The 26,907-nt window shown below is 41.8% G+C and overlaps 1 protein-coding gene across 4 annotated transcripts in view; it reads right to left on the bottom strand.

The window, feature by feature from the left end:
- The window catches only part of WDR11 (WD repeat domain 11), a 76,980-nt gene extending 55,901 nt beyond the window's left edge, over positions 1-21,079 (bottom strand). For all 4 annotated transcript variants that reach the window (XR_013346725.1, XR_013346724.1, XM_077823013.1 and 1 more), the window contains exons 1-4: positions 20,909-21,079; positions 16,535-16,646; positions 7,926-8,079; positions 1,093-1,266 (exon numbers count right to left, since the gene is read on the bottom strand). Coding sequence is in view for 2 of the 4 variants with exons in the window: in XM_077823013.1 (XP_077679139.1) it covers positions 1,093-1,266; positions 7,926-8,079; positions 16,535-16,646; positions 20,909-20,994 (526 nt within the window). In the remaining 2 variants the exon portion in view is untranslated. The remainder of the gene's footprint in view (positions 1-1,092; positions 1,267-7,925; positions 8,080-16,534; positions 16,647-20,908) is intronic.
- Between the last annotated feature and the right edge of the window lie 5,828 nt (positions 21,080-26,907).

Genomic DNA, 26,907 nt, shown 5'->3' on the forward strand with positions numbered 1-26,907 from the left:
AACTCAGCCTTAACTATGAAGCCATGATGGACATCTCCATAATTTTATATTATGTATGTATACACAGATACACCCAAAAGCGCCTTCCTTCAGTTTGATTTGCATGGAGGGAAGCAAGAAATATGCAGAAACTATACCCAATCTCATTATGGAGAAAAGAGTAGTGATGGAGCTAAATTCAGAAATGGAAATGGTAATTTTTTTTTTTTTTTTTTTTTTTTTTGCTATTTCAACTAAATTGTGCACAGATCTCCTTTGACATCTTGGCTGCTTTTGACACTGCTGATCAGATGTTCCCCTTCTTGAAAACCCGCCTTTCCAAGGCCCCATTCATTCCTGGTTTCCTTCTACTTCTCTAGTCAGTCCCTCAGCAGCTCTTCTAGTGGGCCTTCTTCCCCATCACCCCACCTCACTTTCAGAAGGGATCCCACAAGGCTCTGACGTTAGATCACTCTTGCTCTTCAGCCTTTCTTGAAGTAATTCAATTACTGCTTAAGGCTATTGTTTGCAAATTCAGGAACAATGCTGGATCCTTCATCTCACAACCTGGACACTTGTTCCCTTTCTCATACACAGTTAAGTAGCGTACATATGGAATGACCTCCTAATATGCCAAGTCACCACCCACACAATCAAATCCTCTTCAGATTCACTTCCACAATGCTCGTGAGTTAGTAAGAAATGATACTAGACAAACGTCTATGGTAGTGGTTCCCAAACTTGTTCCGCCACTTGTGCGGGGAAAGCCCCTGGCAGGCAGGCCGGGCGGTTTGTTTACCTGCCACGTCCGCAGGTTCGGCCGATCGCAGCTCCCAGTGGCCACAGTTCGCTGCTCCGGGCCAATGGGAGCTGCGGAAGTGGCGTGGGCTGTAGCTCACGAAAGCTTATACTCAAATAAATTTGTTAATCTCTAAGGTGCCACAAGTACTCCTTTTCTTTTTGCGGATACAGACTAACACAGCTGCTACTCTGAAACCAGAGATTCTAAACTTCTTCTTCTAAACTACCTGTATTTTCTACTATACCAAGTATACTGTCAGCACGAAACAAACATCATAAAAATAAGAAATTCCTTTTGTATAACAAGCTTACAAGTTAAATGTGAAGGATCAAAGGGATCAAATGAAAAAGAAAGGATGTTTTCTGCATAACTCTTCTTCCAAAGTTTAGTGCCTGTATCTGCATTCCACAGTACAATGTAGTTTGGTGGATGAACTGCAAGTAATAAGTCTCGAGAAGCATCTTGATTCCACAGCCACTGCATGTCTGTCAAAAGAAAGAAGCAACAACTAGCCAAACTTGAAATTAGTGTTAAAAATATTCATTTTGTTTTAAACCTACTTCGCTTCCAACTACTTGGCCTTATTAGGCTGAAAAAGTGACTTATTAGGAACACCACACTAAATATTTCATGATTTCAAAAAAATTCCTTTTATTACTTCAAGTTTTTATTTACAGTATACGTTGATGACATGTTCTCTTAGTCCTGATCAACTGAAGTATACATATTTGAAACTATTTATTTTAGTTTATAACATACCCTAGACATTGGTTTGACAATGAATGAGTTCAAACAACCAAGAAATGTATAAAACAATTTACTAATGCATGCACTGCTATTAGAAAACCTAAAATAGTGGAAGTACCATATATTAAAATAAAACAAAGGACTTCTGTGTTTCAAATTCTCCTTTTGGAATAGAGTCCTGAGTTTAGGAATAACTTCAAATTATCATTCTTATACTATGTATCCAAAAGAATAACTAACTATACTGCTAAAGTGATATGATTAGTCACAAGAGAGGATGCCAACCATATTATTCTTTGACATAATGTACCAAATTATTCAAGGTACATGGTCCTGTAACAGTAGGTGAAGTTAGCTAGCAGGGATGGGAGAAGGGGATGGGCCACAGAACAATGGAGTGGGCAAATGTTTATACATGACTGTAAAATGCGAATCTCCCTTCAGTAGAAGCTGCATTGTTTGTTTTCACCCCACTCTCTTTCACCCATTTCCATTCAAATGTTCTTTTCAGATCTAAATAAAATCCTATTGCTCAACCACCCTTGGAAAAAAAAAAACAAAAAAACAAACATCCTAATCCAGACAACTAAAAGTAAGGGGGAAAATCTGCACTGCCAAACCAAAATGGAATCCACAGACTACTCTGAAGTTCTGTAAAATAGTACCTAAATCCCTCAGAACACAAATGCAATGTTTCTACTATCAAAAGTAGGATGAAAATAACAAAAAGTTCTGAGCTCTCAATTTTTCTTTCCATTAATTTTTAACTTGATAGCTCACTTTAACAAATGACACTTTTTTATGTGCCAGATCCAACATAAAAGTTAATTCAAAAATGCTGTAAGAATGTGCACAAATCATTCGTGTGAAATACTAAATTACTTTGATGTGTTTCTAAGCTGGCAAGAAGAACTCATTACCCAAATCTTTTCAAAGGATGGTTTTCAATATATAATTTCCCTTTATTCTTTAAATAAATAAATAAATAAATAAATAATTAAAAAAGATGAATGTCTTCCAATGACATTGAGAATATACTTTGAATCTATCCTGCTGAAGAATGCAGTGTGTCATTACCTACTCAGCTGAGCGAGAAGGACATTTTAAAAAAGCCAGGTACCAATATACAGACTCAGCTAAAATAATGTAACGTATGTGTATAATGTGCTTGAATTTTCAAACACTCAGCACTGACCTAACTCTGCTCCCACTGAAGTCAATGGTAAGATTTCACTGACCTCAGTAATAATGTAAAAAGAAAAGGAGGACTTGTGGCACCTTAGAGACTAACAAATTTATTTGAGCATAAGCTTTCGTGAGCTACAGCTCACTTCTTCTCAAATAAATGTGTTAGTCTCTAAGGTGCCACAAGTACTCCTTTTCTTTTTGCGAATACAGACTAACACAGCTGCTACTCTGAAACTAGTAATAATGTAGTTAAAGCCAACTCAGAGTGCTTTTTTAAACAACTGCAGTGGAAGTACACAGAGAGATCATGAAATGAAAGATATTGTGTATATATACACACACACGGGAAGAAAATTAAGGTTAACACAGGGAGGGATGTCATGTGACTGGACTGAGACTCAGGAGATCTGGACTTAATACCTTGCTTTGCCACAGATGGGTGTGACCCTGGCAAGTAACAATTTCTCTCTACCTCAGTTCCCTGTTCATAAAATGGGGCTAATACTTCCTACTCCCCTTCCTTTGTGTTTTGCCTATTCAAGTTCTTCAGGGAAGAAGGGTTAATTGGAGAATGCCATGCCCAGCTCCCATCAGGCTGACATGGTTTACTCTTCCCCAGGCCAAAAGCCCAGGATCAAAGAAAATCCTAAACCTTAAAGAAGATAGGCTGAATGGGCTGTCAGCAACAGTGGCAAGTGATGGGTCTCTGGCAGACAGACATATGAACTGCAATAAGTAGGCTGGCTTTCCCAACAAGAGATGGGAATACGCTGGGTCTAACTGACCTCTGGATAGAGAGGTGAAGCTTTAAAGAAATACGCATACAGAACTCAGCTGTTTTATTAATCCATTTTATAGACACTATGTTTCTTTTGGCTAACAAATGCCACTTGGTTTGAAGATACTGTTTTTCAGTTACTTCAATGAGCTGATTTAAATTTAAATCAGAAGACTGATTTTAAAAAAAAGGATAATACTCTTGTTACACTAAAAGACTGAAAATTACAATAAACTTTCTCAATATTATTTTTCTATGTAAGTAATTGATGTAACTGCCAAAGGAATGTTATGTGATGGTAGGAGGGAGATGATCTGTGGGATAATCTCTTTAATAAGATGTGGTTCACACTATGAAAACTTTGTGAGTACCCTGTTCTAGATGGTGGCTTGGAGATGTGTTTTACTACAATGGAGACTATATTCAGAAGTGCTGGTGGGAGGTGCTTGTAGCGCAAAACATTTTAAAATATGGATAAAAAGTTAATCAAATCTTAAAAATAACTTCACCAGTTTCACACCTTAAACAGAAAAAGAATGGATAACCTTGCTTACAAACAGCAATGTAAAGCAGGATGATGTTCTAAAAATACATTTAAAAATGAATTTAAGGTGAGGAAAGGAATGACAATTTTGTTATTTTGTCCCCCACTAACTTTTCTTCCATTCATCAAAACAACAGAGATAATGATTTCCTTGAGTGAGAAGGTACAAGTTACACACTACTGGGAGTAGATGGCAGATTGGTGCTAAACAATCAGAAAATGGCTTTAAGCAACACGTAAAAAGCCACACTATTCGTTCAGTAACTCAGTCTCATCATCTTAGAAAAAAACCCGTAACTCTAGAGAAAAAAACAAAGCTAATTGAATTAACTGAAGCCAACAAAAGCATGTTTAAGCTTTGCTGTATTTTATCCACTTTATTTTATGCTTCTGTTTTATAAACCTTGCTAAAGAAACAAAAGTCTAATTTGTTAAGTGGCTTTTCAGATAATACAGTTAAAGATAAACACAGGATTCAGGCTGATGTCAGAGAGTTTGGAAGAGGGGAAAAAAAAGAAAAAAAAAAAAAAAAAAAAAAAGGCTTGGAGCCCAAATGAACTATCAACTATTCTCAGAAATGTACCATGAAAATTTCATTGCACAACAAAACTTTATTTCTGAGTTTTACTTCAGAAATAAAACAACCTATAAAGTGTGATGCTAATAAGGACGTGGGTAGCTGTAAAATAAAGAGATTTACTCGGAGTTTGGTTTGATTTTAAAATTACAGGAGAGCTTAAAAGATGACAAAATGTGTTTGCACAGAAACTTGTTTACTGAAAAATTCCCAAGAAAATAAAACCGCATGTTTCTTTTAGCAACCAGAATCTCATACACAAGAGGAGATCTTGTAAGTCCCTACTACCAATAATAATAAAGTAGTTTTTACCCAAGATCCTCAATGTCATGCATTGTGTGTGTGTGAGTGAGTGTGTGTCAGAGAGGATGTGTGAGTGAATGTGTGTCAGAGAGAGAGAGAGATGTATCTAAGGTCATTCAGCGAATCTGGTTGAAGCAGAATGGTTTAATGTTTAAGCCCCTGTTCTAACCATCAGACTAAGACTTCTCCACTGGAGGCATTTGCTGGATGGTAACCCGTTGACTGAAGCCAGGTAAAAGGAAGGTTGTTTACTACTCCCCCTCTCCTGCTGCTCTTTGTTCCACTCCACTACTAAGTCCTAGAGCAGCTCTTCAGTCCTCCCACCAATTCACCATACCTACTAGTATGACAATGAGGTCTGCGGCAAGCAGCACTTCTAGAGACTATCGGGCTGGCTTCCACAACTTTCAGAGCTAAGTAGTTTGCTGAAGGAAGATGGGATGAGGTAAAGCATCCCACCAGACATCACCAGTAATTGCCACTACACCCAGGCCAACTAGCATTAGGAGCCTGCTATCCAGCACAATCAAGCACAGACTCTCCACAACTCCCAGCACCAAACACACCTACAGTTTCATACTGATTACAGCCCACAAATTTTTGTGGCCGGAAAGGCCTGTGAAATTTAGGTATTTTACATTAAGAAACTGGGTGGTTTCTAGGTTGTGGGTGGAAAAAGATTGAAAACCACCGTCTTAATCTATGCTCCTTTTTTTTTTTTTTTTTTAATAGGGGCACAATAAAGAACATTCCAACTCCTAAGCAAGGAGGACTATTTACACATGGCTTTGTGGGTATTTTCTATAGCTTCCCGTTGAAGAGTTGCAACATGCAGATGTATACAGATACGACAATGTAAAAAGCAAATGCCTTCTTGACATATCTTGTCAACTGTAACCAAAAATCAATGATCATCCAGAAGTTCCTTCCTTTCCTGCATGTTCTATCACGGGGCGGGCAAACTGTTTGGCCTGAGGGCCACATCGAGTTTCCAAAATTGTATGGAGGGCCAGATAGGGGAGGCTGTGCCTCCCCAAACAGCCAGACATGGCCTGCCCCCGCCCCCATCTGAACCCCCCTGCTTCTCACCCCCTGACGCCCCCCCCCCCCCCGGACTCCTGCCTCATCCAACCCCCCTGTTCCCTGTCCCCTGACGGCCCCCCCAAGACCCCTGCATCATCCACCCCCTTGCCACTCCCTGTCCCCCCACAGACCCCGTGCCCCTTACTGCCCCGCCGCCACCCCATCCAACCCCTCCTCTCATTCCTGACTGCTCCCCAGGAACCCCTGCCCCATCCAACCACCCCTTCTCCCTGTCCCCTGACTGCCCCAGACCCTGACTGCCCCAGGCCACCCCATCAAACCCCCCTCCTCCTTCCTGACTGCCCCCCCCCGGAACCCCTACCCCCATTCAACCCCCCTGTTCCTCACTCTCTGACTGCCCCGACCCCTCTCCAAATCCCAGCCCCCAACCACCACCCTGAACTCCCCTGCCCTCTATCCAACCCCCCGCCCTGCCCCCTTACCACGCTGCCAGGAGCACTGGTGATTGGCAGTGTTACAGCCACGCCCCCCAGAGCACCAGGACAAGCAGCCGTGCTGCCCGGCTGGAGCCAGCCATGCTACTGTGCAGCACAGAGCACTGGGTCAGGCCAGGGCTCTGCAGCTGTGCTGCCTGGCAGGAGCTCACAGCCCCGCCACCCAGAGCATTGAGCTGGGAGCACAGTGAGCTGAGGCTGCGGGGGAGGGGGGACAGCAGGGGTAGGGCTGGGGGCTAGCCTCCCAGGCCAGAAGCTCAGGGGCCGGGCAGGAGGGTTCCATGGGCTTTAGTTTGCCCACCTCTGTTCTATCAAGTCAAGCTCTCTCCCATATGTCTCTTCACTGACTCCTTCTACATCTGACTCCTTCTACATTCAAACACTGCAGCCTCAACTTAGATTCGTGGATTCATAGATATTAAGGTCAGAAGGGACCATTATCATCACCTAGTCTGACCTCCTGCACAACGCAGGCCATAGAATCTTACCCACCCACTCCTGCGAAAAACCTCTCACCTATGTCTGAGCTATTGAAGTCCTCAAATTGTGGTTTAAAGACTTCAAGGAGCAGAGAATCCCCAGCAAGTGACCCGTGCCCCATGCTACAGAGGAAGGCGAAAAACCTTCAGGGCCTCTGCCAATCTGTCCTGGAGGAAAATTCCTTCCCGACTCCAAATATCGCAATCAGCTCAACCCTGAGCATACGGGCAAGATTCACCAGCCAGATACCCAGGAAAGACTCTGCACAGTTAAAACCAAGCACATATCAGCTCTAGTTTCATCTTACATCTCACTCATTTGCTGCCATTTGCCTGCTCCTTAATGCTCCCTTTTCCAATCCATCTTATTGCCTTTTCTATACCAGTTCCTATGCATGAAATAGTCTTCCTGTTCCTGTGTGCCAAGGAAAACAGATATAGATGTTCAAAGGAATCTAGGGCATACCGGTTTAAAATACCATATTCCTTATGAATATACAATCCAATTTTAATTTGTCATATTAGTATGCTTGGACTGTAATGGCTATATAAAATGCACTTTAAATAAGAATACAGTCAAATCCATGATTAACAGCACTGTAATGCTGTACAAGTATTATTACAATGTGGACTGCAAACTGCATTAAATCCCAAACTCAAAAACAAGGAGGTTTATTTAGTGTATTGTATGAACATTTATCAATAATAAAATACTTCTTAACTTATAGCACTTTCCATCGGAAGATCTCAGAACATTTTATAGGCATTAAACAAACCCCATAGCAGTGCTGCTGGGAGATCAGCATTATACCTATGTTAAAGGTGGGTAAACAGGCATACAGATTGATGTACCCAAGGTCAGACAGTAAGTCAACGGCAGGCCTGTGAATAGAATTCATGAGTCCTAGCCTCCAGTCACCACTATAACTTGTAGATAATACTGCCTCTTACAATACAACTCATTATACAAATAGCATACACCTTCCTTACCTTGGATTGGTTTTGTATGCTCCTGTATTTCACAGCGAACTGTTCCCGTTGCCACATCCCAAACAATTATCTTTCCAGAGGCATCAGCAGAAGCTAAGCGCAAAGAATACGGAGAACCAATATTGTGATGGTAGTTTTCTTTAGCCCATTTAACCTGAAGGTATGAATGAAACAGGTTAAAATAGATAGTTATGTATAATAAAGACAAGTATTTAATACTTTTTAGTTTGACCCCACTAAATGGGATATAAACTATCTGAACACAGACACCAGAAGATTATGCAACAGTTAGTGACATACATGTGAAATGACTACAGTTTAAGAAATAGAGACTTAAACTGCCAACTGTTGTGCAAGTTTAATTATTTTAGTTTATCCTAAATATATTACCACTGTGCATAGGTACATGCACAATACTAAAATTACACAATAAATCAATAATTTTCCCTGCATTCATGGTTTATAATAATTCTATATACAAATATTGATAACTTTAAGGTTCCACAGTTAAGGAAAGTCAAAAAATGCCAAAATTAAGATGGCATGTGCACCTGTCTTTTTACATGTACACATTAGAAGACATACAAGTGCAGTTTTTATTGCCATCAAACATTGTATACAAAGTAATACACATTTTCCTAAAACCTTAAATGTGTGAGACAGAATATAGCATTTTTTAATTCTTATACTAATTGCCATAATGGCCAATATACGATTTAAACTTTTTATATGATAAAAAGTATACATTTTAAAAATGGTCAGCACCCAGGCATAACCCTCCCTCCAAACCTCTCTTTCTCTCAAGACTTCAAAGCCCTGCTGGTTTGTAAGAAGACGGCAATCTGTGTGCATAAATTAATCATCTGTAACAAATGGACTGTACTACACTGGAACACACATGCACCTTCAGAGACTTAATGGAGACTGCTCCTTCCCTGCAAGACTTAGCAGGTGCCCTCTTAAATACAACCTTTCTAAACTGTACTATCTTACTGTAACCCTCTGAGCTACAGAGCCGGGCCCCAGGTCCCCTCAGCAGAGGGAGGAGCAAAGCTGACGTGGAGGAGCAGTGAACCGTCGAGGAAGGAGCTTTATGGTCCAGAATCTGGCCCCTAGCAAGGTTCTATGCATTGCTCTGGCACACAAGAAAAAAGCCTTAAAGCCAGCATAACTGGCTTCTTGGGGATTCCCCCAGTGAGAGTGTCATAGGTGGCTGGCATAACTCTATGTCTCCTCTCTCTTTAGAGTCTCCAGCTTACGGGGCGTTTTGAGGAAAGGGCCAGGGGTTACAACCTCCAGATGATTGCCATGCCACAATGGTCCATGGGGGCCATAGGTGGCAGGTGATAAAATAGAGCTGCCATGAAGCAGCTACCTGTACTGGATCAACACCCCTTATATTAGGACAATGCAGACACCTTCATGTATTCTCTACTCCTCAGAACAGTATGGCCAGTTTCCAGGATCTTGCTCGAAGAGCCAAGGTTAAAAAAAAATGAATGTACTATGCATATGCGGGGTGCAATTTTCAAGGGGTTCAAAGTTTGTCAAATCAAAATCAAATTTCATCAGAACAACCAAAAGGCACTTTTTGAAGAAGGGCCATGCCAGGCCAAATTTCAGTTTTGTAATTTCATCTGGACAGCTGTTCAAAAAGGTCACAATATTGTGAAAAGAAAAGGAGTACTTGTGGCACCTTAGAGACTAACCAATTTATTTAAACATAAGCTTTCGTGAGCTACAGCTCACTTCACTGGATCTCCCCACTATATTTTCCACTGCATGCATCCGATGAAGTGAGCCGTAGCTCACGAAAGCTTATGCTCAAATAAATTGGTTAGTCTCTAAGGTGCCACAAGTACTCCTTTTCATTCTTTTTTGAACCCAGTTATACTTTTGGCCTTCATAACATCCCACAACACTGAGTTCCACAGGTTGACTATGTGTTGTGTGAAGCATTTCCTTTTGTTTGTTTTAAACCTGCTGCCTACTAATTAATTGGGTGACCCCCTGGATCTTCTGTTATGTAAAACAGGCAAATAACACTTCCCTATTCACTTTCTTCATACCATTCATTATTTTACAGACCACTATCATACTCCCCACTTAGTCCTGTCTTTTCTCAGTTAAACAGTCTCAGTCTTTTTAATCTCTCCTCCTAAGGAAACCATTCCATACACTTACTAATTCGTGTAGCCCTTCTCTGTACTTTTTCCAATTCCAATATATTTGAGAAGTGGTGAACAGAACTGCACAGTATTCAAAGTTTGGGCACACCATGGATTTATGTAGTTGTATTATGTTTCCTGTTATATTATCTATTCCCTTCTTAATGGTTCCTAACATTTTGTTCGTTTTTTTGACTGCTGCTGCACGATGAGCTGATGTTTTCTGAGAACTATCCATGGCGACTCCAAGATCTCTTTCTTGATGTGGTTTAAATTAGCTGTTACCACTCATTTTGTATGTTACCACTCATTTTAGGATTATGTTTTCCAACGTGCATTACTTTGCACTTATGAACATTGAAATTCATCTGCATTTTGGTGCCTAGTCTAGTGAGATCCCTTTGTAACTCTTCACAGTTAGCTTTGAATTTAACTATCTTGAGTAATTTTGTATCATCTGCCAACTTTGCCACCTCACTGTTTATTCATAAATTATCTGGAAAAAGGAATATGTTGAACAGCACTGGTGCCAGTACAAATCCTTTAGGGACCCCACTTATCACCTCTCTCCACTGTGAAAACTGACCATTTATTCCTATCTTTGCTTCCTATCTTTTAACCAGTTACTGATCCATGAGAGGATCTTCCCTCATTCCACGACTGCTTATGGGGACAGTTATAATCTCCCCTTATTACTGTATTTTCTGTTTATGTAGCCTCTCTAACCTCCCTGAACATTTCACAATCACTGTCACCATCCTGGTCAGGGGCTTGATGGTGTATTACCTACTGGTATACTCTTATCATTCAAGCATGGAATTTCTATCCATTAAGATTTTATTATACTGTTTGAGTCAATTAAGACTTTTACTACATGGGATTATGTTTGCTTTCACATATAGTGCCACTTCCCCACCAGTGTGACCTATTCTATCATCCCTATATACTTTGTATCCTGGTATTACCATGTCCCATTGATTATGATCATTCCAGCAAGTTTCTGGGATGCCTACTACATAATATCCTCATTTAATACCAGGAACTCAGGTTCACCCATGTTTGTATTTAGACTTCTTGCATTTGTATACAAGCACTTTTAAAATTTCTCAATATTTAGCTGTCTGCCTTCATGTGACGTAACTGAACAGGACTTTTTTTGTTTGACTGTTTCTCTTCAGTTCCTACATATACTTTTGTCAAAAAAATGTATCAGGTGCTGCTTCTTCACCTATGCTAGCGTCGTCTAGAATCTCTCTTTCCACCCAAAGAATCACCACCCTCTACACACAAACCCTAGCCCCTTTTAGCTGTCTCTGACCATTGTTTTTGAAACTTTAGCACTCTAGTTGGGTTGATTTCACGAATCAGGTGGGTAGTTTGACCAGTATGACCAAAGAGATCAATATGATAAGTTTCCAGACCAGATCACCATAATCAGATTCCAAACTCTGGTTGTTCCGATAGCTGCATCTGTTCAAAGGTCCTTCAAATATCACTGTTACACTTAGCACTTATTATACAGGACATTTCTCTTCAAAACACTTTACAAGCAACTATTAATGAAAAGTTAGAGTTTCATTTTTGCTGTGGGGTTCAAAGATTAATATTCTCATCCAACAAAATGTAAGTTGTGTGGTGTCCGGTATCTATGTATTGGATGACACAATTCTAAGCTACAGACTGTCTAAGCCTAAGTCATTTATTTTCACTAGGCATGTGCAGCATGTCTAACTCACTACCTGGCAGACTCAGCAGCAAGGTTTATGGAGGCAGGCTCTGGAGTGGGAGCAGAGCAGGTCTGGGGAAGATGAGAGGCTGAACAAATCTTTTGTTTTGTTTTTTTTTGGGGGGGGGGGGGGGAAAGAGTGGGGAACAGTGATGTTTAAGCAGTCGCACGATGTGTCTGGATGGCCAAGAAGGTAGCGTATGCGTGAGCGAGTCCAGTGCTTTTGCACAAAGGTATTGGCACATCAAGGGCTCCTTGGCATTCTGATTTCAAATCCCGGGGTGCAGCAAAACAGTAGACCTTAGGCTCCACCACCGCAAGTTCCTAGCCACATCCCTGTGTCCCTCCAACCAAAACCCTCTTAGCACTTCCTCAGTCGTTCCCTGTACCTCTGCCGCTACATCCCTGCTCACCTTTTCTCAGTTCTGCCAGAACGTTGAGCTGAATTGGGGAAGGGAGGTGAAAGATCTTTGAAACATCAGTTACTTCTTTCCACCATCCACCGCCTACACATATCACCCTCACCTTAACAACTAATAGGGCAAGCTTGACTGTGAACAATTATATAATATGTGAATGCATACTCAAATGTAGATTTCAAACCTGTAATTACTATATAAAAAAGCCACATGAACTTTAGAACTATCACTAGCTACACTGATCATCAGCTACACTGATCACCCATGCATAACTGTTTAAACATTACAGACAAACATCGGGCAATCACTATTTGCAATCTGACATTACACACCAATAAAAAAACCCCTAAATATAGATACACTACAGATAATATTATTAAAGCCACACAAAATCTATATTATTCATTAGGACAAAGGGGGTAAATATATAAAGTAAACATGGCTGGACTTTAAGGATACCCATTAATAGTTCAACATGAAGGTAGAGAGATGTGTGCAAAAGATAGAAGGTTCATAAGGTTAAAAAGAGGATATGTTTAATAGATTGCAGATAGTGTGTTGAAATACTTAATTGCTTATTTCTTGGCTTTTAACAGTGTTAACTGCTGGGGTATGCAGTCCAGTAACATAACATCCAACAAGTTTTTTACGTGAAAATTCCTTGTAAATGGAGCCTGTCTATGTTATTTTCTTTGTAACAATGGACTCAGAATATGTTTCTTATGTCACTTGCAACTGTAATAGTTTTTTTAAAAAGGAATGTGGTAAGTAGACTTCTTAAATATTAAGTACAGGAATGGAAGAAAATTATTTATGAATACATCTAGAGAAGTGTGGAAATATCTTGGCCAGTATAATAATTTCTTATATGATGTCCACTGATCTTTAAAGCAGAAAAGAACAGAATTCCACTCCTCTCTTTTTCCTCATAAATTAGTCATTTTCCTGGGTCTGCTCCAGTTAATAAAAGAGATGGTAGTTTTGAAAAATGATCTAATAAATTATATAAAGACTGCAGGGACTTTAACATTTAGCTTACTGTTGAAATAGTATAACATCAAAAAAATTTGCTGGAAAATATGGCTATCCTGATGCAGTTATAATGCTATCATTATAAGGCAGAAGAGTCGATATAATATATAATTATATCGGTTATAATTTATTAACTAACCTATGTTTAACTTTTAAACTAAGCTATTAATATTGCCACTGTCCTGTTCCACTGTGTGTTTAATTTGCTGTTTGGACACTATTTTAGGTTTTGGTATTTACCTATATCTCATGACCAGTTCTGAGGACAGTCCAGCACATGTCAGGGGTGTAGGAGACTAAGACGACAATCTACTGCTCATCCAGAGTGAGTGTCATTCATTGTAATGTCAGAGTATATAATTTTAAAACATGTTGTAAAGAATGATTTGATATATTTTCTTATACAGTATCTTGCCTTAAGAGAGTAAAGTCATTAAAAAGTGTTTTAATATACTTCATAATATACAGGTCCCCAAAATATCCATGTGGATTGGCCAATAGGTATGTTTTTATTACCGCTCTCATCAGTCTCCATTTTGTGACCAACTGCAGGACGATCTCTAACCAACAGAAGTAATACCTAAATATTATGTTCAATTTAGAACAGTTATGATGCTGACTAACTCTTTGTATGGTTATTTGCCAACCTCTTGCACATGTCCATATCACTTATTGCTCCATCCACTATAGAGGATAATATAATTTATTGTTCAAATTTTGGCCACATATTTCTTTGATAATCTCCATACACGTAATAAAACAGAAAGGCTTTAATCAAAGTGTTTGTGGCATAGAAATGTGTTGTCATATATGGAGATACGACATGGCACACAACTTATATAGCAGTTCCAGATGTTTACATTTGAAAAATACTCCTATCAACAGAAACAAAAATCTATATCTATATATATATTAATCAATAGGCAAGTCAGAGACACAGCCTGGCTGTATCAGAAAAATGGTGGATCTAAACTTATGTAGAAAATTCAGTTGCTCTCTGGTATGTTATTGCTCCAAATCCGGAGACTAAATTCAATCATTAAAATGTGACTAGAGGAATTCTTGTCCTTATTTAGATGCTAATCTTAACTATTCAGTAGGTACCAATGTTTCCATAGCAATGTAAACAGGTTTAATTTTATAATATAAAACACCCCAAAAAACCCAAACAAAGCATTAAAAAGAAAAGGAGTACTTGTGGCATCTTAGAGACTAACAAATTTATTAGAGCATAAGCTTTCGTGAGCTACAGCTCACTTTATTGTAGCTCACGAAAGCTTATGCTCTAATAAATTTGTTAGCCTCTAAGGTGCCACAAGTCCTCCTTTTCTTTTTACGGATACAGACTAACACGGCTGCTACTGTGAAATAAAGCACTGTATTTGAAGAAACATAAACATGGTAGATTGCTGTCACCCCACCAAAATAAAAAGTACTCTCATGCAGTTATCAACTTTTAAATACACAAAGTTTCAGCCACCTGCAATATCTTGCTAGATTTTACCTCTGAAGACAGCTGCTTTCAGGATTTGGTGATGCTATTTTAATTTATTTGGGTTGATATGTATCCAAGTGCAGAGGATCAACTATAAATGAACCTCTTGAACACTGCAAGATGGTATTCTGCACCTCACTCAAAAATATGGCAGTCTACAGCGTCAAAACAGACCACTTTTTCTTATACAGCCCACTCTCCACTATACAAGAACTGCAGAGGAGGGGTGACCACCATTCCAGTCGATAGACTGGACTATAAGCCAAGGAGGATCTGCACTGCAGCTCCCAAACCTGCCCTCTGCTTGGTTGATAGGGCAGAGACTGGGGAATTGAACTGCATTGCCCTCAAGAAGTGCCCCACACAAATCCTTATTAATGTTTTTCAGGGGAGGAATATTAATTTAATCTCCAGTCCTGATTTATATCTGGAAGATCTACTCTATGAATTATTTTGGGGATCTTCTATGCTATGTGTTGTATTGGACGTCAGACTAATCACAATGATCCTTTTTGGACTTGGAATTTATTAATTTGTTATGTATCTATTGTTGTAGCATCTGGATAGAACAGATTCAATATTACCAGACATGAAATCTAACTGTCCACCAAACAGCCCTCAGCCATGCAATGCACCAATCATTCACTAATAATCCACCAATACCCAATGGTCTAAGAAAAGATCAAATTGATGTGCCTTGTACCATGCTCTGAAGTTGGCAAGGTCAAGCCCTGACAAACTATTTGATGGAGTTCTGAGCTGAGGAATCTCCACAGAAAACATGCGTCACCCCTTCCCCAAGACTAGACAATCCATAGATAAGCAGATTATTGCTAAAAAGAGCTCAGAATTTGTCATCTTTTTAGGGTTGTCATAATTATTGATAATCATGATGAACTGATGACTTAAGAATGTCAGCACAGTTTCATTTTCTCAGAAAAATAGGAATCCAACAAGAAAATACTAAGGAATTAAACACACACAAATACGCAAAAGCAGTATTTCCTAGGAGATAAATGTTGCAAAATGAAATTGAGGGCACTTAACTCAGCCAGTTAGTGCGTTAACTAAGGAATGCTGCTGCACAACCAGCTATCACATGGTTGCCAAAAGTAGCACTATAAGAACACCAATGACAGACGCAGACTGAACACTGAGCCAGACTTAGCTCAAAAACAATCGTGGTGCTTGATCTGCAAGGAGACTGTGTCTCTTTGGCAGGTGCCATGATAATGAACTCAGCTACCTAACTATCAGGAAAAGCCTTCCTGGTGACTCATTACTGCTATTACATTAAGCCATAAAAATAGTTGTAAGATTCAAAAATAACAGGAAAACTGCAAAAATATTTTTATGGATTGTGAAGTTAGTAGAACTGTATGTTGCCATGCATATCTCTTGTTTACAATGTTGGCCTTTTTCTAATAAGGAAAGATCAGTTAAGTCAAAAGCAAAGGAGAATTTCAATGTGTATTATGTGTATAATAATTGTTTTTTTTTAAGGAGTGTTTCTGTTTTGGCCACATCTGTATCATTAACACACATACAGATGTTTCTCCATACATCCGAAAATATAATGGTACATAGATGCCTGTTCAATTTCAACAAATGATTGGATCTTAGCCATCAAAGAGGTCATTTTATTCCTTAAAGATTAGTTATATACCAGATTTGATGTGAAAGTCAAATTAGATAAAATGGTAGTTATTTACACTGAAATTTAGAAAAAACAACACACACAAAAGAAAACATGAAACAAATAAACTCACCTTGACAACAGTAGTTTTGTGTCTTTCCAAAACCTGTACAGTCTGGGCAGTGTTGGAATCAATAACTAGCACCAGGGACTGACACCCATATGCAATCAAACCTTGCCAGCCCCTGGAAAAATAGCAATGTTACTATCAAACAAGGAAAGAAATAAATGTGCAGACCATCAGTAGGTGTATTTGGATTTCATGAGATTTTTTTAGCTGTAAAGTCAAACTGTAGTAGCAATGATCTATACTTCATTAGAATTTCTGTAGCTGGATTTTCAACACAACTGATATTGTGTATAATAAGTAATAAAATAAAGCTGAACTGCAACTACAGCAGCATGGTTGATTTATTTGTGATTGCTTCTATATCATATGTTTTTAAAAAATCATTGTATCACTAAAACATTGTGTTTATTATGAAGAGGGGGCTTGTGTTAACTGTAATCTCCCTCTCCCCTACACTCTGCCTCTGTTTGATCATTTTTAAAATTAAAATCATTTGGGGGCAAGAAGTGTGCCACTTGTTTGTACAACATCAAGCATGTTGTGTGCATGCTACTGGAAACAAATAAAAATAGTAAAACCTACCCAACAAAATAAAACTTGAAAACATACAAAACTTAATACCAGCACTCTACAGGGAGCAATTTTTCAACGCAAGGCTAATGTATGTCAGAGGCTGTTTAAATGCTAAAAGGGTAGGCTAAAACTTACATAGTATGGCATGCTCCTTTATAAGATATGAGATAATTCATAATTGTTGGGATATTGGTTGGTTGGTTTTTGCAGGGAAGGGGAGAAGTGACAGAGAAAAGGGGCATATTTTAAGTGAGTTTAGTAGTAGTCAAAAGTTTCGGCCTATTTGACCTCAGAGAAGAGGCTGACTGCCACATATGAGGACCACAAAAATATGAGGTTCAGCTAAATGGTTGAGGACAAACAAGAATAGGATTGGAGTCAAGGGGTTGAAGCAAAGAATCCAAAAGGGAACCAAGCACAGAACCCCAGATAATGTCCACTACTCTGAGTAAATATCGAGGGAATCAGTGGAGGGGAAGGTGTTGTCTTGACTTGACAGATATGGAAGCAGAAGTCCTCAGACAGAGGATTGGTTCAGTTATTTAAGCATGGGACTGAAAAATCAGGCAGCCTGTTCAGTTTCACAAGCTGCAAAATGGGTATAATTTTAACGTCCCTGACAGAGCAGTTGTTTGGATTAGTTGGAGGACATACAGGGCATTGAATATATAATATTGCTTTTTATCTGCCATTTCATAGGTAGATAGGTGTATCATCTCTACAACACATAGCAGAAGGTTTCTACCATTTATGTTTGTCAACACTTACACCATATGTGGCTTGTCACACCAATAAAGGAGGCTGCAGAGAGCGAAGCCCAGCCAGTCCCACAGCACAGGTGATGGATGAGTGCTGGGTAGGACCCGACCAAAACTACCCCAGGGCCTCCACCCCCAGACAATTTACTGGGTCACAACAGGCCATAAACATTGACAAATGGGTCCTGAGCCAAAAAAGGTTGAGAACAACTTCTTTTGACCCTACACCAATATAAATATTTAACAGACAAAACCAGAAACAGTCATCGATGCACAGAAATTTAACAAAACTGAATTTGTCAAGAGCATGTTTATGATAAGTTTTCATTTGCAGGAAGTGAAACTGATCAGATCCTCCAAACTCAGGTGCTGACAATTTTCACAATTATATAGCAAGTCCATAGGCGCCGACTCCGTGGGTGCTCCGGGGCTGGAGCACCCATGGAAAAAAAAATAGGGGGTGCTCATCACACACTGGGATGACCAGCTGTTGGCAGCCAGGGATCAACAGTTTTGCGGGTGCCTCGGAAGATGAGCTGTTTCCTGCGGGTAGCGCAGCTGCGATCAACTGTTTGGCGGGCAAACTCAGATCAGCTGTTTCCCACCTCCCTGCTCTGGCAAGGGCTAATTGAGTCACACACACACACACAAAAAAGCATTAGGGTTAGGCATGGGCAGGAGTGCAGGACTATCAGCAGCAGCACAGGCAGCCCCTGCTCACCTAGGGCCGCCCCACACCTCTTGGGCTGTTGACCATGGCGTCCATGTGTTTGGTTACTCCCTGGCAGCCAGGCTCGACTCCGGCCACAGCAGGCATCAGGTGACCCAAAGGAGCCCAGCTAGGCTAGGGCTGGTGCAGTGGTGGATTAGGGGGAGGAGAAGCCCTGGACCCTGTCAGGAGCTGCACTGGGGGGGAGGAGGAGGGAGGTAAAGCTTTGACTCCGGCAGGAGCCACGCTGCGGGGGGAGAAGCTCCGACCCCAGCAGAAGCCACGCGGGGAGAGGGAGGAGAAGCCCCGGACCCTGGCAGAACATTTGGGGCTGAAGTCCCTGGCACGGGAGCCCCAGCCACCCTAGTGGCAGAAGTTACAGGGCTGAAGCCCCAACCCCACTCTGTGCAGAGCTGGCCTGAGTGCCCCTCTCTCCCGTCTCCCCATACTCTCCGGCTGTGGACAAATTCAGCCCAAATCTCCATTTCCACCATCATTACACAGCCATGAATGGATTTAGCCTAGCAGGCAGGGTCAGCATTAGCCCCATTTGGCAGGTGGGATCTAGGGCACACAAAGGAGAAGTGACTTTCCCAAGGCTAAGCAGGGAGTCTGTGGCAGAGCAGAAAATCAAACCCAGAACTTCTAAGCCCGAGACCTGTGCCTTAGCCACTAGGCAACCCTCCCACCCAAGGAGAGGGAACCTCCTCTGCCACTTTGAGTGTGTGGGTGGGAACAGGCACTAGACAGAGCCACCAGGAGGTGGGGAGCTTAGAGAGATGGGAAAAGGGACATGGGTGGGAGGCAAGAAGGGAGAAACATCAGGAAGGGGAGCAAGGACTTAGAGAAGAAACAAGAGAAAGGGAAAGGGGCAGGGAGAGCGAAAGGAAGGGAGAGGAGAAAGGGGCAGGGAGAGGGGAAAAACTCCCCAATGCTTGTCCCTCCCATCCACCTTCTTCCCACAGCCATCAGTGGCCTCAGCTCCCAAACAGGCGCTAAGCCGGTGTGAAGCCCAGAGCAAACGTAATGTCTTTACACTGGGATGTTAGTGAAGTCAGCTTATAGCTGAATGTAATGAATTTAATATACAGATGTCCCCCGACTTACACAATCGTTCCGTCCCAGAAAGTCTTGCCTAACTAGAATTTTGCATAAGTTGGAAACATATACCTGTACATTACACAAAAATTTCCGCAACTCGAAAATCCTATTTCTAGCTTATGGAACTTTTTCCTTAAGTGCGAATTTGCATAAGTCAGGTTTTGCATAACCCGGGGAGCGTCTGTACTGTAATTCATGATAATGTAATGATATTTTTCATTACTATTTTAATAATGATTACATTGTTCAGATGCCAAATGATAGACACACATTCAATAACAGACTATGAAAAGTGTATAAATATGCTGAAAATTGCCAGTTTTGGAAGGAGGCTAACCCCCCCCCCCCCCCCCAAAAGCACACATCTCTCACCTTCAAGGCAGGAAGGGGCAGAAAGGAGTGAACAGTGGGCAGGAGATGCTCAGGGGATAGGACCTAGGGGAGGGGACAGAGCGGGGGCAGGAAGAGCTGGAATGGGGAAGAGTGAGGGCAGGGCCTTGGAGAAGGGGGCAGAGCAGGGATGGGGCACCCACCAGCAAAACCAAAAGTCAGCACCTATGAGCAAATCCCACGATATTTGGTGTCTGATTTAATGTTTCACCTCCTGCAGACAAGTGATTATGTGGGAATCTCAACTTTATATTTTCCTAGTCCTTCCGTTTGTGGAAAGAAACGGAAAACATGACTATAGTGTACCCTATACCAAGCAAAGGCTCAGAAACCTAAGAAGTCAAATAAAAGAACACCTGTTTTTTTTTAAACATGTTTAAAGCTCATGTTTTCAGTGTTTGAGGCTGCCCATGCTGTACTCTTAGAAAAGTGAGTAACAACCTTCCCAGTCACAGAGAAAGTGGGTCAGGCACAGTCCCTCGTTGACAATTGTCTCTGAAAGGCCGGAGCAGGAGGGAGGGCATAGTTCGCTCCCCCACTCCAAAGACTCTGGTCCTCTATCTCTCTAGCGCCCAGCCTCTCCCCGAAAGGCCTCTCCCCCTGCACCCCTAGGCCAGGGCTTCCTAGCCTCTCTCCCCCACCAGCCCTCCTTCCTCCTCCGGGGCTCCAAGGCCTCCTTTCCTATTGGTTCATCAACCGACTCTAAAGCAGAAGCCGCCCCCCTCCCGCCCTCCATCCCCAGCCAGGGCCCTTCACTCTCACTCACTCTCTCACACCCCCACCCACCGAGCCCGGGCCCCTCACGCCCCCCCAAGCGAGGGCTCCCTTGCCCGGCCGCGCACTCACCAGTCCACCGCCCCCTTGTTCTGCGCGCTCAGGGCTCCGGTGAGGGTCCGGGCCGACAGCCGGATGTTCACCGTGTAGGGCAACATACTGTGCAGGGAGAGCCCGCAGCGGCGCGCTGGACCTCGGGCGGCGGCGGCCCGCCCTGGCTCTGCGCGGGGCGGGGGTAGCCGGGCTCTGCGCGGCAGCTGGGAACCCTCAGCAGGAAGCGTCGCGGGGTAGTCCGCCGCCGATCCCGGTCCCCAGCTGTCCGGGCCGCCCCAGCGCCTGGGGCTCTTTGGTTCCGCCGCGGCAGGGAGTCGCTGAGCGGCGGAGCCCGAGCCCCCACCTCGTGCCGCTTCTGCCTCCCCAGCTCACCCACAGCGCTGCCCCGGAGCCAGCGCCTCCAAGCAGCACCGCACCGGGGAGCCCCAGACACCCAACCTCCCCTCTCCGCATCCAGCCGCTGCATCCGGTCAGGTTTTCCTACATTGTTGGCAGCAGTCACCCAGAGGCCACGCAATGAACCCGTTCTCCTGGCTGGACAACACCAAAAAACACGGATCCAGCACCAGGAGCCGTCCGATTATTGACAAATTCGGGGGGGTGGCCCAACCTCAGAGTGTACAATCTAAATAGGAAACAAATGTGGCCACTCCTATTTCAGTGGGAATATCTGGATCTTGATCCATCCTGGCCTAGTAGCTCTGGAAAAAGACTTATTTTTTAAAGCCCAATGCCCCAACTCTATTGTTTCAGCACCTACTACGCCACAACACCCAGCCTCTGTTGCAAACTGATAGAGCAGCACTGTAAAAAATAGTTAGCCAGCAGCTGAATCGAACCATTTTTGGGTTTTTTTAATCCTCATCCCCAAAATTTTACCAGCTACATGGCAGCTATTCCAATTACACTACAATAATCCAGATCCCCACACATCCCTCCTCACAAGGAGCGCAAAAGCAGGTATCCTGCACTTGTCTACTGTTATTAGCCCCAACCGTGGCTCCCTTTGCCACCCTGTTTGTACTTACGTAAAAACCTATTGCCATTCCTACTTAGCCATTACAACCCAGGTTCTGAGTACTGAGACATCCTAGTGCAAGAGCAACTCAAAAGCACACATTGTGTGTTTTTGCAGTGGTACTGCACCAGTTTGCAAAATAATACAGGGAAGCAAAAGGGAGGGTCCAGGTTTTCCTACTTACATAGAAGAAGCTACACTTGTTTGGTTGTTTTATTTAGATTTCTATTTGAGTGATCGCTACTAAAAATAGGCTCCATTTGCTATAGTCAGGTTTTTCAGTGCTGGGGCGCACAGGGATCCAGATTATTTTGGTGGAGTAGGGGCAGCTGCTATTCTCTATTCATGCCATGGAATTTGTGAGGCAGAGGCAAGGATCAGATAGATCCAGATGTCAGTTTTTTGTGGTGAAGTTGTATGTGGTTGTATGGGCGTTCCATTTTTTTTTTTTTTTTTGGTGCAGTGGGATTGACTAAATATTGCCTCTGGTTGCAAAGGAATTTGGGAACTGGGGGCCAAAAATTGGCAATCTCCAGGTACTGGAGTATTGTTATGCCAGTTTGCAACAGGGCCTACATTTTGGAGTATATTAGGTGCTACTACACTTTTTCTTATTTATGTAATAAACAGTTGTTGGGCTTCCATTCAAATAGCCATCTGCGGCTTATGGTTTCTTCTATCTGCTCCTTAGGACCCTGCTCTTGGAACAAATACATGGCTGTATAAAATTGTCAGCTAAAACACTACAATGGAGAATAGAACTCAAGATCTTCAGATCCCAAAACACTGGTATTTATTCTTTGAGATGAAGTTTCTGTTTACTAGTAGTACTAACAGGACTTTTTTCTTTTTATAATCCACCACTAGGGGCAACATAATCGTACACACCTAGAGTTCAATCTGCCAAAGTGCTGAACACACTGAATTCTTACTAATTGTAATTGTCCCTTTGTTGCCGGCACCCAGTGCCGAGAGGCAAAACAACAGCAGGGGTTGGTTCGCTACCCGGTCTGCTTCACCCAATAATCACAACGGGGTGGAGAAGCAGAAAAGTTTATTTGCAGCTGCAAAAAGGTACAGGGAGAATAGAATCTCAAATCCTACACACAGAGCAGGAAGTTACACAGACTTTTATACATCCTTTCTTCAGCATACTTATCCAATAGCAAGCTGCCCTAAGTATCCATATAGCCAGCCAATCCAGTTACAAAAAACAAGGGAACTAGCTGGTATCATTTGTTAAACTATACATAAAGCTGCTTTATTCAGCATTGTTCTTCCATATTTGCCCTGTTTGGCCTTGTTTCATTTCAGGCAGTCTGACTCTGCAACATATTGTTGCAGATCCTCAGCATAACTGCTGCGAGTGCCTCCAGGCGGGGGGGCCAAGGACACTTGGGCCTAGTACGCATAGCTGCTGCGAGTGCCTCCAGGCGGGAGGGGGTCAAGGACTTGGGCCTAGTGCGAGGGGGCTTCATCGACACTTGGGGGCTTCCATCCCCTCGAGTTACCTAGTGGCCATGCCCCAGTGTCCCCAACACCTTTGCTAATATGGTACATTAGACTTTGTGTTCTTGAGTGTGCTGCTGTTGCTTCTCTCCCTATCCTCACAGGGTGGAAAGGAATTCCCTAGTGACGTTTCTATCCAGTTTCTTCAACTGGAGTTGAAGGAGTGAAAGAGTCATCTGATCAGATACTGGGCTGAAAAAGAACATCACACAGCAGGAGGGAAGTAGAGGAAAGTGAAAGCTCTTTCCAGGTTGCATCATTTGTCTCACTGAAGAAATTGACAAGATCCTCAACAGAGAGAAAGAGGAAGCATGTGAAAGATTTTGAGGGGATATGCTAAAGAGGAGAAGTGGTACTGGCCACTCCTCCCTGACTCAAACAGATTGAAGAAGTCAGAGATGCAGTGCTGAACGAAAAGGAAAAGCTGCAGTGAAAGAACCTTGGGTTTTATCTAAAGGTGTTTAGCAGCAGGAAAGAAAAAAAAAAAAGAGGAAAAGGATGTAAGTTGCCAGCCAATGTTGGGGAAACAAATAGTTTGCTAAAGAGAGAGGGGGGAGCTGAAGGAGGACATCGACCTCTTGGAGGTTAGTGAGGGAAGGAGGGGCAGCAAGACGGCGATGATGTTAATGCACATGGTGGGAAGTCCTGGGTCAGTGAACAGTATTAAAGGAGATAATGTGATCAGCGAGATGGCCTCTTCATAATAATTACTCTTGAGAAATGTCTTTCACTGCTGCAAATGTAAAACTAACTCTGTTTCTGCAGTTGGTTATCTTCTTCTAATGAGAAGTACTTCTGATGTTGGAACAGAACCTGTCATATTCTTGTGCGACTCTGTTCTATGGATGCAATGCCAATAATTAGACTATAATAGTATTATCAAATATATAGCAGTACAGTCAGGCCCAGACCCTAAAGAATATTTAGGCAGCTAGTTCCCATTGAAGTCAGTGGTGTTAGGCCCCTAAATACCTTTGCAGATCTGGGTCTTAGTTCCGACGCTAATAATATAGCTGTGAAACCTCAGAGAGAAAAACAGCAGCCTGTCTTGAGAAAATGAGTTAAAAATGACCCTCTGGAAAATATGGGGTAAGCTCAGTGACTATCCAGTCTCTAGCATGTTGCAGCTCATCCCCCATTTCTTTATCTGTAAATGTAGTGAATTTTTAAGCAAGCTCCATTTGGGCAGAATAAGGAAGGGCAGTACACAGGAAGCTTTGGTCAAGGGCAGCTGGCCTTTAGTGGCCGTATTCAGGAGTGATAGGTTCTAGGTGGCTTAGGTCCAGGCTGGCAGCTTTCAGGTAATATTTAGCAAAATTTTGCAGCATATGATATTTACGTGCTGTGTTCATAAGCTTTTCAGAAGGAACTTTGAAGCCCAAGAGATGGAAGCTTCTTCATTTAAACTTTTTCCTTCTAAAACCACAGAAAATAAAATGCAAAAATCTACATTAAGGTTGCACAGCTAGGCCCTAATTCAGAAAAGCAGTTAAGCACATGCTTGACTTTAAACACATGAGTAATCGCATTCACGTTCAGCAGAGCACCTGCTTCACTTTAAGCATTGCAGTCAATTGGACTTTACACCCCAGTTCAGCAAAATGTGTAAGCACATGATGAATTCCATCCATATTCAGTAAAACACTTAGGGATTGGTCAGCAAATTAAGCTACATTATGTAGATCAGAAAATGCTGGGATAAAGTGAGAACTGCCAAAAGTCAAGCTGAGTTAGAATTGCGAAGCCAATTAAAACCAATAGTGAAAGGTTCTTTAGTTACGTAAATAAAAAGAGAACAAGAAAAGAAGTGGAGCTGCTATGCAGTCAGGGTGGGGGAGAAATTAAAAATTATGTAGATATGGCCCAAAAACTAAATGCAAACTTTGCCTCAGGGTTTCAATAAGGATGATAATTTATAACATGGATGGAAAAGGCAGGATAGCTAATGGGAAAGTCTATATAGAAATGAAAATTACCACAACTAAGTTGGAAGCCACATGCAAAGAGATGAATGTGCTCTAACCAGGGGGACCATCACAGGATACTTAAAGAACGGGCAAATGAAATTGCAAGTCTGGTAACAAGGATTCTTAATAAATCTATCAAATCAGGGGTGATATTGTATGACTAGAGAATAGCTAATATTGTACCTACAGGGAAACCTTCCCAACTGTAGGAACAGTTGGACAATGTAAAAAGCTGCCTAGGGAAGCTCCTTCATTGAAGGTTTTCAAAAAGAGGCTGGATAGCCATCTGTGTAGGATGGTTTAGACTCAACAAATCCTGCATCTTGGCAGGAGGTTAGACTAGAAGACCCTTGCAGTCCCTTCTAACCCTGTGAGTCTATGATTTAAGAAAAGGGCGGGGGGGGGGATGACCCAGGCATATACAGATCTGTTAATCTGGCCTCAATAGTATACAAGGCTTTAGAATAAATTCTGAAGAAAAGAATAATAAAAGACATGAAGGTAATGGATGTAATGGGATAAGATGCAACATGGATTTAGCAAAGTTAGAATATGGCAGTATCTGTTATCTTTCTTTGGTGAGATAATGGATTTTTTTTAGACAAGGAAAATGTGATTGATCTAATCTATCTGGACTTTAGTGAAGCATTTGACATAGTGCCATATGGGAAAATATTAATTAAACAGGAGAAAATGGGGATCAGTACAAGAATTGTAAGGTGGGTAAGGAACTGGCTAAAAGTGAAATTATAACAGTTGGTGTTGAAAGAACAACTATCGGACTGAAGGGGGGTTGCTAGTGGAGTTCTTCAAGGTTCGGGCTTGGGACTGATCTTATTGAATATTTTAATTAATGACCTAGGCACAAAGTCCTACAAAAAGTGGGGGTGTACTAATGGAATTTGCTGATGACACGAAGGTGGGAGGCACTGTGAATACAGAGAAGGACGGGATATTTACAGGAAGAATTGGATGACCTTGATGACTGGAGTAATAGAAATGGAATGAAATTTAATAGTACAAAGTGAAAGGTGTTGCATGTAGGACTAAAAGAATTTCTGCTCTAAACTAGGGGCTCATCTCTTGGAAATGAGAGAGGAGAAGAAAGAGTTGGGTGTATTAATCAACCAGTGATTAACTATGAGCCACCAATCTGATGTGGCCATGAAAAAGACAAATGCAATCCTCATATATCAGGTGAGGTATTTCTGGTAGAAATAGTGAAGTATCAATGCCATTGCATATGGTACTGGTGAGACCTGATCTGGAATACTATGTACAGTTCTGGTCACCCATGTTCAAGAAAGATGAATACATACTGGAACAGGTTCAGAGAAGAGATATGACTGCTCTCTGTAAATACATGGTGCGGGGGCGGGGGGTAAACACTAGGGAGGTAGAAGAGCTATTTAAAATAAAGGACAATATTGATACAAGAAAAAAGCGGTATAAATTGGCCATGAATACATTTAGGCTAGAAATGAGAATTAGGTTTCTAACCATCAGAAGAGTGATGTTCTGGA

This window comes from Eretmochelys imbricata, chromosome 7, assembly GCF_965152235.1.
Source record: "Eretmochelys imbricata isolate rEreImb1 chromosome 7, rEreImb1.hap1, whole genome shotgun sequence".
Classification (NCBI taxonomy): domain Eukaryota; kingdom Metazoa; phylum Chordata; order Testudines; family Cheloniidae; genus Eretmochelys; species Eretmochelys imbricata.